The 12681-nt window shown below is 42.3% G+C and overlaps 1 protein-coding gene across 2 annotated transcripts in view; it reads right to left on the reverse strand.

Annotated features, from left to right (window-relative positions):
- DDX46 (DEAD-box helicase 46) overlaps positions 1-10560 on the reverse strand; it is a 72934-nt gene extending 62374 nt beyond the window's left edge. For both annotated transcript variants that reach the window (XM_032425176.1, XM_032425175.1), the window contains exons 1-4: positions 10353-10560; positions 6411-6599; positions 4542-4685; positions 107-203 (exon numbers count right to left, since the gene is read on the reverse strand). In XM_032425176.1, the coding sequence (XP_032281067.1) occupies positions 107-203; positions 4542-4685; positions 6411-6599; positions 10353-10369 (447 nt within the window). In that variant the 5' untranslated portion in view covers positions 10370-10560. The remainder of the gene's footprint in view (positions 1-106; positions 204-4541; positions 4686-6410; positions 6600-10352) is intronic.
- Between the last annotated feature and the right edge of the window lie 2121 nt (positions 10561-12681).

Raw genomic sequence — 12681 nt, forward strand, 5'->3', positions numbered from 1 at the left:
TTAAAAAAAAAACAAAATAAACTATATAGCAATAAAAAACCCTGACAGTTTGTGATCACAGACACAAAAATCTGATATTATACAATTATTTAGTTAGTAAACATACGCCAGCATCTTTTTCTTTTTCATCCTCCTTGTCATCTTTGTCTTTTTTCTTCTCTTTAGAACTTTCCCCACTATCTGTTTTTTCTTTGGACCTAGACCTACCAAAAAAGAGAGAAAGAAACATCATCTATTTATGCTTGGAAACATTCACATTTAAAATACATTTAAAGGGGGCGCCTGAGTGACTCAGTCAGTTAAGTGTCCAACTATTGATTTCAGCTCAGGTTGTGATCTCAGAATCATGGGGATCGAGCCCCACGTCCAGCTCTGTGCTGAGCGTGGAGTCTGCTTAAGCTTCTCTCCCTCTGCCCCTCCCTGCACCCCACTTACATGTGCACGCACTCACTCTCTCTCAAAAACAAAATAAATAAATAAAATAAAATACATTTAAAGACTTGCATTTTACTTTTTAGGTAAGAAACTTCCAAAAGTCAACTTCACTTTTATACTAATAAACACCTTGAAAATATAATGAAAATTAAATCCTATAACATTAGTTACAAATATTATTAAATATTTGGCAATTTGGCCAAGAAAAAGTAGACCTATCATATAAAAATGACAAAATTTAAATAGAAGAGGTAAAATTTAACACACAGCGAAATTTACCAAAACAGTAACATTCTCCAAGATAATTTTTAATTCATTTAAAAATTAATAAAGTTTAGAGTGCCTGGGTTGCTCAGTTGGTTAAGCATTTGCCTTTGGCTCGGGTCATGATCTCAGGGTCCGGGGATCGAGTCCCGCATCAGCTCCTTGCTCAGCAGGACGTCTGCTTCTCCCTCTCACTCTCCTTATATACTCTCTCTCCCCATCAAATAAATAAAATATTAATTTTTTTTTAAAGATTTTTTTATTTATTTATTTGAGAGAGAGAGAATGAGAGAGAGAGCACATGAGAGGGGGGAGGGTCAGAGGGCGAAGCAGACTCCCTGCCGAGCAGGGATCCCAATGCGGGACTTGATCCAGGGACTCCAGGATCATGACCTGAGCCGAAGGCAGTCACTTAACCAACTGAGCCACGCAGGCGCCCTAAAATCTTAATTAATAATGTTTAAAACCCCAAAAGGCCTTGCATTTCACCCCCATGTTTGGTATCTTGTAAGTAAAAAAGAATTTCTTGGGGCGCCTGGGTGGCTCAGTTGGTTAAGCATCTGCCTTCTGCTCAGGCCATGATCTCAGGGTCCTGGGACTGAATCCTGTGTCAGGCTCCCTGCTCAGTGAGGAGTCTGCTTCTTCCTCTCCCTCTGCCCCTCCCCCTTGCTGATGCGCTCTCTCTAAAATAAGTAAATAAAATCTTTAAAAAAAAAGAAAGAAATTTCTTAATTTAAATGCAATCAATTCAGTCTTCTTCCCCCCTTTTAAAAAAATTGGTGCTTTTTAAACCTTCCAGATTTGATGAAGATATCCAGAGGTAAAGAAGATATTCTCTAGTATAAACTTTTTTTAAAAGTTTACAATTATGCCATCGAATTTGGTCTTTAATCTGCTTTTATGTACAGAATGAGGTAGGTGGTCCTATTTCATTATATTGTAGCAAATGTCCCTAGTAGCACTTTTTTTTTTTTAAAGTAGGCTCCACACTGAGCTTGAACTCACAACCCTAAGATCAAGACCTAAGTTGATATCAAGAGTCTAATGCTTAACCAACTGAGCCACCCAGGCACTCCCCCCGCACCCCAAGTACTACTTACTTAAAGAACTTTTTCCCACTAATTACACTGTCACCACTGTCATTTATTAAATGACCATATATGTGGGGATCTGTTTCTGGGCTCTTTACGTGGTTCCAATGATCTATTTGTCTATCTCTACACAAAAATCACATTTAATTTGACAACTTTATGACAAATTTTAATATCTGGCAGAGCAAGCCCTCCTATCTTGTTCTTCAAGATTGTTTACACCCTTGCATTTCTGATTTTATAATCAGTTTGTAAAATACTTTTCACGTATGCTAAGAACTTTTAAACATGAATATGGTTTGTTTTTTTGGTTTTTTTTAAAGATTTTATTTATTTATTTGACAGAGAGACACAGCGAGAGAGGGAACACAAGCAGGGAGAGTGGGAGAGGGAGAAGCAGGCTTCCCGCCGAGCAGGGAGCCCAATGCGGGGCTCGATCCCAGGACCCTGGGATCATGACCTGAGCCGAAGGCTGACGCTCAATAACTGAGCCACCCAGGTGCCCCAAACATGAATATGTTTTGAAATTAATGCTTTTCCTAAATCTACTTAGACAAGCATGACTTTTCTCCTTGAATCTTATTAATATAAATAATTACACTGATTGATTTTCACTCTCTTTTTTGAAGAAGATTTTATTTATTCATTTGAGAGAGAGCACAAACAGGGGGAGGGGCAGAGGGAGAGAGAAGCAGATACTCCGCTGAGCAGGGAGCCCACCACAGGGTTCAAATCCCAGGACCCCAGGATCATGACTTGAGCCGAAGGCAGACACTTAATGGACTGAGCCACCCAGGAGCCCCTGGACTGACTGATTTTCTAATGTTAAACCAACCTTCCATTCCTGGAATAAATCCAAATAGTTCATAATTATTTTCTTTATATATTTTTTGATTCGGTGTAATAACCTTTATGTTTAGGTTAAATATAGCCTATAATTGTCTTTTCTCATACTGCCCTTCTCAGGTTTTAATATCTAGGTTCTTCTCAATACATAACATGAATTGATGTTTCTTCTTTAAGTCTCTGTTCATCAAAAGCATCATTACAGAGCAAAAAGACAAACCACAGAGTAAAAGAATATATGTGCTATTCATATAAATGACAATCAACAACCATCCAGGGTATTTAAAAACAACAACAAAAACCTCCTTCAAGTCAATTTTTTTTTTTTAATTTTAATTTTTTTTTTTGGAAGATTTTATTTATTTATTTGACAGCGAAAGAGCAAGCACAAGCAGGGGGAGCAGCAGAGGGAGAGGGAGAAGCAGGCTCCTTGCCGAGCAGGGAGCCCGATGCGGGACTCGATGCCAGGACACAGATCATGACCTGAGCTGAAGGCAGACGCTTAACCGACTGAGCCACCCAGGCGCCCCTCCAAGTCAATTTTTAAAGAAACAACTCAACAGGAAAATAAGCAAAAGATTTTAACATACTTCAGAAAAGAAGAAATACAAATGACCAATAAACATATGAAGAGATGTTCAACCTCACTGGTCATCAAAAAAATACAAATTAAAACCACAATAATACTATGTCTAACCAATTAAAAAAATTAATGGGACTGACAATACCAAATACTGGGAAAGGTATGGAGCAACAGAATTATACTGCTCACTGGAATACAATTAGTATACCCCCTTTAGAAAGTATTTGGGATTATTCAATAAAAGTGAAGCTATGCTGGGGTGGCTGGATGGCTCAGTCGGTTGAGCAAGCGACTCCTGATTTCAGCTCAGGTCACAATCTCAGGTTTGTTGGGCTCCGCACTCAGCAGGGAGTCTACTGGAGATTGTCTCTCCCTCTGCCCCTCCCCCTGCTCGCGTGACTTGCGCGCACTCCCTCCCTCAAATAAATAAATTTAAAAAAATAATAATAATTAAGCGGGGCGCCTGGGTGGCTCAGTCGTTGAGCGTCTGCCTTCGGCTCAGGTCATGATCCCAGAGTCCTGGGATCGAGCCCCGCATCGGGCTCCCTGCTCCGCAGGAAGCCTGCTTCTCCCTCTCCCACTCCCCCTGCTTCTGTTCCCTCTCTCGCTGTGTCTCTCTGTCAAATAAATAAATAAAATCTTTAAAAATAATAATAATCCCAATAGGCATTATTATACTGACATTGATAAAATAAAAGTAAAATTTATAAAATAAAATTAATGACATGATAAAAACACTCATGATTAATATGAAGAATACACAGAAAACAGATACAAATTCATATATCAACTATCCTCTGTCACCACTTTAGAAACAGGCAAAAAACAAACCATTGAAAAGAGAAATATAAAGCGTAAACATGCTCTGTCTAATAGATATAAATAATATCTTGAAATTGAATGGTACTGGCATTCTAAGGAAACATGTACATTTAACTTAACACAAGCAAAATTCATATCTATCCTGAAGAGCAATTCAGCAATGCATTATCATGAGTTAAAAAGTTGTCAGAAATGCTAAGAACATCATTTCAAAGGAAAAACAGAGTTCCTAAAAAGATGTTTATACAATATATTCCTGACCATTAACAGTAGGTATTAAATAAATAAGAGAACAATGTATTACGAATGTTAAAAGTAACTGAATCTAGTATTTTCCAATTGAATTACAGGCTTTATAATCTATTAAAACTCAACCAACAGTTGATGGTAGGAGCCAAAGTTAGTAATTATTTATAAAAGATGTTTTTAAAAAAAAGGAAGGAATAGGGAAGAGTCAGTTCCCAAACTGCATGAGAGATATAGTCCAACAATAACATTACCTATTCTCAGCTTTCTTGCTTTTATTGCCAGGACTAGAGGATCTGGATCGCCGGCCTCGGCTTCTACTCCTTGAGCGTCTCCTGTCTCGACTTCGAGATCTTCTTCGCTCTCGACTTCTGTCTCTCTCTCTACTTCTGGAACGCCTGAAAGGAGGACACTTTTCACTCATTCTATGACCAAGTAGAGTTTCTTTCAGATAATGGTTCTGTCCCATGTTGAAAGAAGCTTCTTTACCATTATTAAAGGCTGAGATTTCAATTAACCATCAAATCAGGTAAAAAGGGAACAAGTAAAGCCAATTCTTAGAAGTGGTTAATGAAAAAAATGAGGATACTAATTCCAAAATGATTATTTGTTGAAAAACATAGCAAATCTGTGAAATAAATCTGTCTTTTTGAAATCTACGGTCTACAGGAGAAAATCTAAATTTCAAAGTCAGCCAAAACCTAAGTATAAGGATGGGTACAATGGGGCTATGGAAAGATCACATGTGAAGACTAGGAGACAATTTCTATTCTAGAGCTGATAGCGACATGACACATAGGGCAGATCAACTCTCTGGGTCACAGTTTTCTCATCTATATAATATGGAGACTCCACTTAGATAATCTCAAAATCCTTCTTGCTCTAAAACCTTGTAATTCTACTTTCACTCCTGAAAGTCAAAAACCAAATCTTAAAAAAATCAATTTCACTTAACACATACTTGACTGAATTATATGAAACCGTTCCTGGGACCACATAATATGAAACTAAGCACTATCCACATTTTCATAAATGAATATTTTCCCTGAGTACCATGTAATACCTTTGCAATTTCTCCTTCCAGTGTTTGCAAAAGAGTTTTTTCTGTGATCAGCTCACAGCACCTGTACAACCTTGTCTTCTTTCCTATTATAATAAGAAACTTAGCAAACAATCTTTTGGTGTGGGGAAGATTATTTTTATTTACAGACAATGTTCTCCACCTCTAGAAAGGTTATAGCTGCTTGACTGGTGCCAAGGAATATGTAAGCAAGTAAAAGCAAAATAAAAATTAGGAGGTCCTTTTGTTTAAAACAGTTTTTTTTTAAGGGCGCCTGGGTGGCTTAGTCATCAAGCATCTGCCTTTGGCTCAGGTTGCGATCCCAGGGTCCTGGGATCAAGCCCCGCATTGGGCTCCCTGCTCCACGAGAAGCCTGCTTCTCCCTCTCCTGCTCCCCCTGCTTGTGTTCCCTCTCTCGCTATGTCTCTGTGTCAAATAAATAAATAAAATCTTTAAAAAAAAAAAGTTTTTTTTTTAAAAGTGTCAAACAGGGACACCTGACTGGCTCAGTTGGTAGAGTACGTAACTCTTGATCTTGAGGTTGTAAGTTCAAGTCCCACATTATGTGCAGAGATTACTTAAAAATAAAATCTTTAAACTAAATAAATTAATAGAATCTTTTTTAGAAATTAAAAAATGGGGGGGCTTCCTGATTGGCTCAGTCGGCAGAGCATGTAACTCTTGATCTCAGGGTTTTAAGTTTGAGCCCCACGTTGGATAGAGATTACTTAAAAATAAAAAGCTTTAAAAAAATACCTTTTTTTTTTTAATGTCAAACAGCAAGCAGGGCTTTTCCTCCTCCTGTTGGCTTTAGTGGCTGCTCTGAACACAGTGGTCAGCTCTCTTGGGACAGAATTAGAACAGAACTGCCTTGATGACATATTACCTCTGAGAGTCTTTGCTCCAGGCAAAGCACCTCTGGACCTAATCAAACGAGCTGGGGTCAAAGCAGAGTACCCACAAAAGGGCCACTAAATTCCAGTCCAAGTCATACTTTTGAACAAGCCCGACTTAGCTGAGAAGGCCCAATTTATCATGAGTCTTTAGGAGACTAATGTCTTACCTCAGGCGCTTCCGGTCTCTTGACCGAGATCTTCTTTTATCCCTGCTACGAGACCTCTCTCTCCTTCTATCTCTATCTCTGCTTCTAGACCGTCTGTCATCTCCACGTTTACTTCTTTTGTCTGAGGGTGAGCGACTTCTAGAACGACTTCCAGAGCGCCCCCTTGATGCTGATCGCTTCCGATAGTGGCTAAAAGGTTAAGTTCAAGATTAAGTTTAGCAAACACAAGTAGTAGCTTCTATTATATTTTAATCATATTTTCCCAAAAGATCTCAGCAGACAAACAATGATAGGACTTTTATTCATCAACTCTTAAAATTACGGGAAGGTAATGACCCCTGCAACTATAGTCCATGTAGACAGGGGAAAACTATCCTGAAAGGGAAGCAAGGACAGTAAAAAGAACAGACCAAACTCCTGCCTTTGGGCCCCAAGCAACTTGCATTCTGGTAAAGGAAGAGATGACAGCCAAGTAAAAAAATAAAAACATAATATGTCAAGTGGTACTATGGAGAGAAACACATCAGAGTAAATGAAAGAGAAAGGATGGGAGATAGGAGGTTTGCTATTTTATACCAGGTGTTAAGAGAAAAACTTGCTAATAAACAGACATTTCAGAGGTTTGAAGAAAATAAAAGGAACCACGGAGATACAAGGGGGAGAAACTTTTCAGGCAAAAGGCATCGCAAGTACAAAGTCGCTGAGGAGGAAGCTTGGCTGGTGTGTCCAAGGAACAGCAAGGAAGGCAGACGTGGCTGGGGCTGAATGACCAAGAAAAGTGCCACGAGATGAGGTCAGAAATACAGCAGGGTGGCCAAACAGGGAGGGCTCTGCCGAGTCTCATGGGTCATTCTAAGGACTTCTTCTTTCACTCTGAGTAAGTTGAGAAGTTATTGGAAGATTCTAAGTAGAGGAGTAATGTTACCGCACTAATATTTTTAAAGCATTAGTCTGGCTGCTGGGGGAGAACAAACTGAAGGAAGGCAAGTGCAGAAGCAGGGAAAAGAGGTGGGAAGCTACAGCAACCATCCAAGTAAGAGAGTGGTGGGTTGGATGAGAATGTCAGGAGTAGAGTTTCTAGGAAGTGTCAAAATCTAGACATTTTGAAACTAGAACTGACTGATTTAAGTATTAATTCAATACCAAGTGTGACAGCAAGGGAGAAGTTGTGGGTGTCTCTGAGATACTTGGCTGGACCAAGTAGAAAGATGAAGTTGCTATTTACTAAGATGGGAAGCCTGAGGGAGGATCACATATTGGGGGGGGGGGGATCATGATAGTAGGCACTCACATGGAGATGTACAGTAGATAGTTGAAATATGAGTCTAGAGTTCACAAAGGGAGTCATCAGTGTACAAAGGCTACTTAAAGCAATAAATATGGATAACATGGCTCGGGAATGAGTGCACCTCATTATCCCTCAAGCACCTGAAATTCGATGTGTAGAAACCCAAACTTATTACCTTTGCCTCCCCAAACCATTTATCAACCCAACTACCAGTCAGTAGTCTCAAAATATGTTATCTTCAATATTTTTCTCATTCTACACAACCAGTAAAACACCAAGTATCACCAATTTCACCTCTGAATTCTCTTCACATTATATCACCTCCTCAGAGTTCCCACTGTCACTACTCCACATCAGAACTATGTAGTTACGGTATTTTAGAAGACCCCTGGTCTTCTCGCTTCTATTCGCTTTTCCCTGAAATCTGTTTTACTCATTGCTGCAATGGTAATCTTCATAAAGCAGAGTGCTGACCGCATTATATAAACATACCCACACATTTCTTACTCAAAATCTTCAAAGCCTCTCAAATTCTTACCTTCAAGATTTTATTTATTTGACAGAGAAAGAAAGAAAAAGTAGAAGCAGGGGGAGCAGCAGAGGAAGAAGGAGAAGCAGGCTCTCCACTGAGCAGGGAGCCCGATATGGGGTTCGATCCCAGGACCCTGGGATCATGACCTGAGCCAAAGGCAGACGCTTAACCACCTGAATCACCTAGGCACCCCTCAAAGTTCTTAACTTCAGAACTAAATCTACAGGGGCGACTGGGTGGCCCAGTCGTTAAGTGTCTGCCTTCGGCTCAGGTCATGATCCCAGGGTCCTGGGATCGAGCCCCAAGTCGGGCTCCTTGCTCAGCGGGAAGCCTGCTTCTCCCTCTCCCTCTCCCCCTCCTTGCGTTCCCTCTCTCGCTGTCTCTCTCTCTCTGTTAAATAAATAAAATCTTTTAAAAAATAAAAAATAATAAAAAAAAAACTAAATCTACAATCCACCCACATTCTGGACCCAACTTCCTTTTAGAACCTACCTCCTACCACTTTTCTTCAACCCTTCATGACACCTACATACGTAGGCGAACTGGGCTTTTATTTCTGGAACACCTTGCTCCATCTCATCTCTGAGCCTTTCATAAGTTCCTGAACTAACCTAGAGCACAAGCCATGCAGACAGGGGAGAAGGCTAAAGAGCTGGAAGAGGCCTCCTTGTGAAGGGCCCTGAAGGCTGTGCTTAAGAGTCTGACTTTATCTTGGAAGCAGTAAGAACCAACAGGGATGAAAAGAAAGGAATGACATAATCTTTATTTCAGAAATGTTACTCTAGCTGCAGTGTGAGGAATCTATTAGGAGAGCAAGATCACAGGAAGATAATCAACTTGAGGCAAGTGTAGCAGTCTGAGCACTAAATGATTAGGTCCTGGATTAAGTCAGGGAGAGCAGAAATGGAGACAGGGTGTAGAATCTTACTGGGTTTAGACAGTTTGAGAGAAAAATTAATCAAATAAACTATTGCTTCCAAGTTTCTGGTCTGAGTAGCCGGATGAATAGCAATGCCTTCAAGGAGATTTAAAAGACCTGCACAGGAATCCTCTGTAAATATGCAACTACTCTTTATCTTTATCCAGGTGATGGTTACTCAGTTTATGGATTTGCTAAATTTCATCTAGCTCTACCCTTAAGTTTTATCCATTTCCCTGAACATTAATTGTATCTCAATAAACTATTACTTATTATTTATAACCCAGATAAAAAAGATCTTTCATTCACTGCTAAATATAAAGCAAATACTCATCTTTAAGATAAAAACCTCAAGGTCCCAAACCACGTAACAATCTAAAGTTTTGAAGAGATATCAGAATTTTTAAGATTTTATTTATTCATTTGACAGAGAGAGACACAGCGAGAGAGGGAACACAAGCAGGAGTGGGGGAGGGAGAAGCAGGCTTCCCGCTGAGCGGAGAGCCCGATGCGGGGCTCGATCCCAGGACCCTGGGATCATGACCTGAGCCGAAGGCATACGTTTAACGACTGAGCCACCCAGGCGCCCCAAGAGATATCAGAATTCTAGTAAGACCTCCCAATCCACAGTTTTAAAAGGACAGAAAACACATAACAAAGAAATATACCTATCTGCGAAATTAATCTCCATGCAACAAGTATTTATTGTAGCCCACTAAAAGCCTAATCATTGTTCAATGTTGGAGGTGATGTAAAAATATTTGGCCTCCAGCTCCTTTCAACTGACTTGGGAAAATACCACACACGCACAAAGAACTAAAATAGACAGCAAGGGGCGCCAAGGAAACGTGGCAAACCCGAACTGGTAAGAAATTCAACTGGGATCACTACTGAGGGATCACGGTGGGCTTCGTGGAAAAGGCGGGATGTGGTGCCCAATCACTGACCCCCTGGAGGAGTGGTCCCGTTCCAGGGACTGCAACGGGCGACGGCAGTGCAGGGAACCCTGTGAGCGTCACCGGCTCAAGTACAGTCACTTCCTCGGCCGATGTCTCCCTGCCTCTCCGGTGGCCGCGGGCAGCGCCGGCCGCACGTGGGGCCGCACCGGTTCAGGCCTGGTCCCGCTGCCACCTCAACTCCCGCCTCTTTCCCCCAGCCCGAGGAAGCCGCCCGCCCGCTCGCCCGCTAGGCGCGCCGCCTCACCGTGACTCCCGGCCCATGCTGCCCGCCGAGGGAAAAGCGGCGCCCTTTGGGACAACGCGCAGAAGGACCGGACAAAGGAGGAGGCCGCGCAGCCCTCGGCTAGCCGGACGAGGAGCAACACTACGGGGGAACAGCTGCTACAGCGGCGGCGGCCATCCGAAAGCAGCCAACGAAAACAGGACGTGCTGGTGCCCGTGGCAAAGGGAAGGAAAAAGCGGGCCGGAAGCTGCTATCTCGCCACAGCGCCCCCTCTAGGCTGGAGGCCGCCCAGCGCCGGCCGCGCTGAAAGACGCGACCTTGGCGGCGTTTTCCGTGCAGTGCCTTGAAAGTTTGTGCCCTTTGGTGCGGTGGAGAAAGGCGCCTTGGCTTTGCAGGCCCTAGAAAGGTCTTTCCTGCAAGGGCCACCGAGGCGCCATATGCATTCCGTCCCCCTTAACCTGAGCTGAGTGGTGCTACCAACATCTCCATTCACTCTCATTTATACATTCATTCATTTATATGTATTGTTATGTGTGGGGCAAGTCTTGACATCCGGGGAGCTTACAAGTTAGTGGGGGATATAGACATAACTAAAAACACAAGCAAATGTAATACAAAAAAGAGATTGCGGCATAGGAGAGGAGTTCAGAAAGGGTTACCTGAGGATGTCACCTTTGAGGTGACATGTGAAGACTGAGTCGGAGTTAAGTTGGTGGAGAAGAGGAAGAGCCAAATATATATTCTTAAGATTATAATGGTTCTCAACATTGCCTGAGCTTGGAAGCTCTAAAAAAATACATGATGGGGGGCTCCTGGGTGGCTCAGTTGGTTAAGCGTCTGCCTTCGGCTCAGGTCATGATCCCACGGTCCTGGGATGGAGCCCCTCCGGCTCCCCCCTCACTGGCAGTCCGCTTCTTCCTCTGACCCTCCCCCCTCTCATGCTCTCTCACTCACTCTCTCTCTCTCAAATAGTCTTAAAAAAAAATACATGATGCGGTATCTGGTTGGCTCAGTCTATAGAACATGCAGCTCTTGAAATCACCCCCAGGTCGGGTATAGAGATTACCTAAAAATAAAATCTTAAAAATGTATGTATACATGGATGCATGTGTTCCATATGGATATTGATTTACTTGGTCTGGAGTCCTGCCTGTGCACTGGGAATTTTTAAGCTTCTTAGGTGATTTTGAAGTACACTTAAGGTTGAGAACGACTCACCTAGTAGAACATACTGACATGTTGAGTTGTTTTGACGCAAAGCTGTAACGCAGTGAAGAAAGAGGCTGTCATAGTTTACATGCTTCTGTACTATTTTACATTCTTTTTTTTTTTAAAGATTTTATTTATTTATTTAACAGAGAGAGAGATAGAGCAGGAACACAAGCAGAGGAGTGGGAGAGGGAGAAGCAGGCTTCCCGCGGAGCAGGGAGCCCGATGCAGGGCTCGATCCCAGGACCTGGGATCATGACCTGAGCCGAAGGCAGACGCTTAACGACTGAGCCACCCAGGCGCCCCAACTATTTTACATTCTTATACCTAAGAAAGAAAAGTTCTAGATTGTGATTGTGGTGGTTGAAAACTCAATGAACTGTGAACTTTAAATTGGTACATTTTACCGTATGTAAATTTCACCTCAATAAATGTGATTTAAAAAAAAAAGAAGAAACGGAGTTGACTCCACGATGAGCTTCTGCTCTTCTTCTCTGCCTTCCTGCCCATCTGTGGCAGCAGAAGCGTCCGTGCCCAGGATAAAAGAGGCTTGGGCTGATACCTGACAGAATGGACAGCAAGTATCAGAGCCACTCTACATTGCTTCTATGTGGGCTAAAGGTAACAAGTATGGGTTTCAATCTAAGAGAAATAGGAAACCACTAGTGACTTAAACATGGTGACACTGAGAAGTGGTCAGATTCTGGATGTATTCCAGAGGCAGCTCTCTAAACACTAACTGGTAAATTGGATGTGAACTGTGAGGGAAAGGGAGGCATAAAGATGACTCTGGGGCTTTGAACAGAGCTACTGTGGGTTTTGGTGATATTCTGGAGAAAGATGGAAGCAGCAACTTTGGCAGGGGATGGAGAGAAAAATCAGTGGATCTGGTAGAGTGATGGGATGTTTGAGCTGCCTGCTGGATATCCAGGGGATAATGGCCACATAGGAGATACAGGAGTCTGGAGTCCAAGGGAGAAATAGAACTTGTCTGAGAGGGGCGCCTGGGCGGCTCGGTCAGTTGAGTGTCTGCCTTCAGCTCAGGTCATGATCCCGGGGTCCTGGGATCGAGCCCTGCATCAGGCTCCCAGTTTGTGGGGAGCCTGCTTCTCCCTCTCCTTCCCATTCGTGCTCTTTTTCC

This window comes from Phoca vitulina, unplaced genomic scaffold (genome assembly GCF_004348235.1).
Source record: "Phoca vitulina isolate PV1807 unplaced genomic scaffold, GSC_HSeal_1.0 scaffold32, whole genome shotgun sequence".
Classification (NCBI taxonomy): domain Eukaryota; kingdom Metazoa; phylum Chordata; class Mammalia; order Carnivora; family Phocidae; genus Phoca; species Phoca vitulina.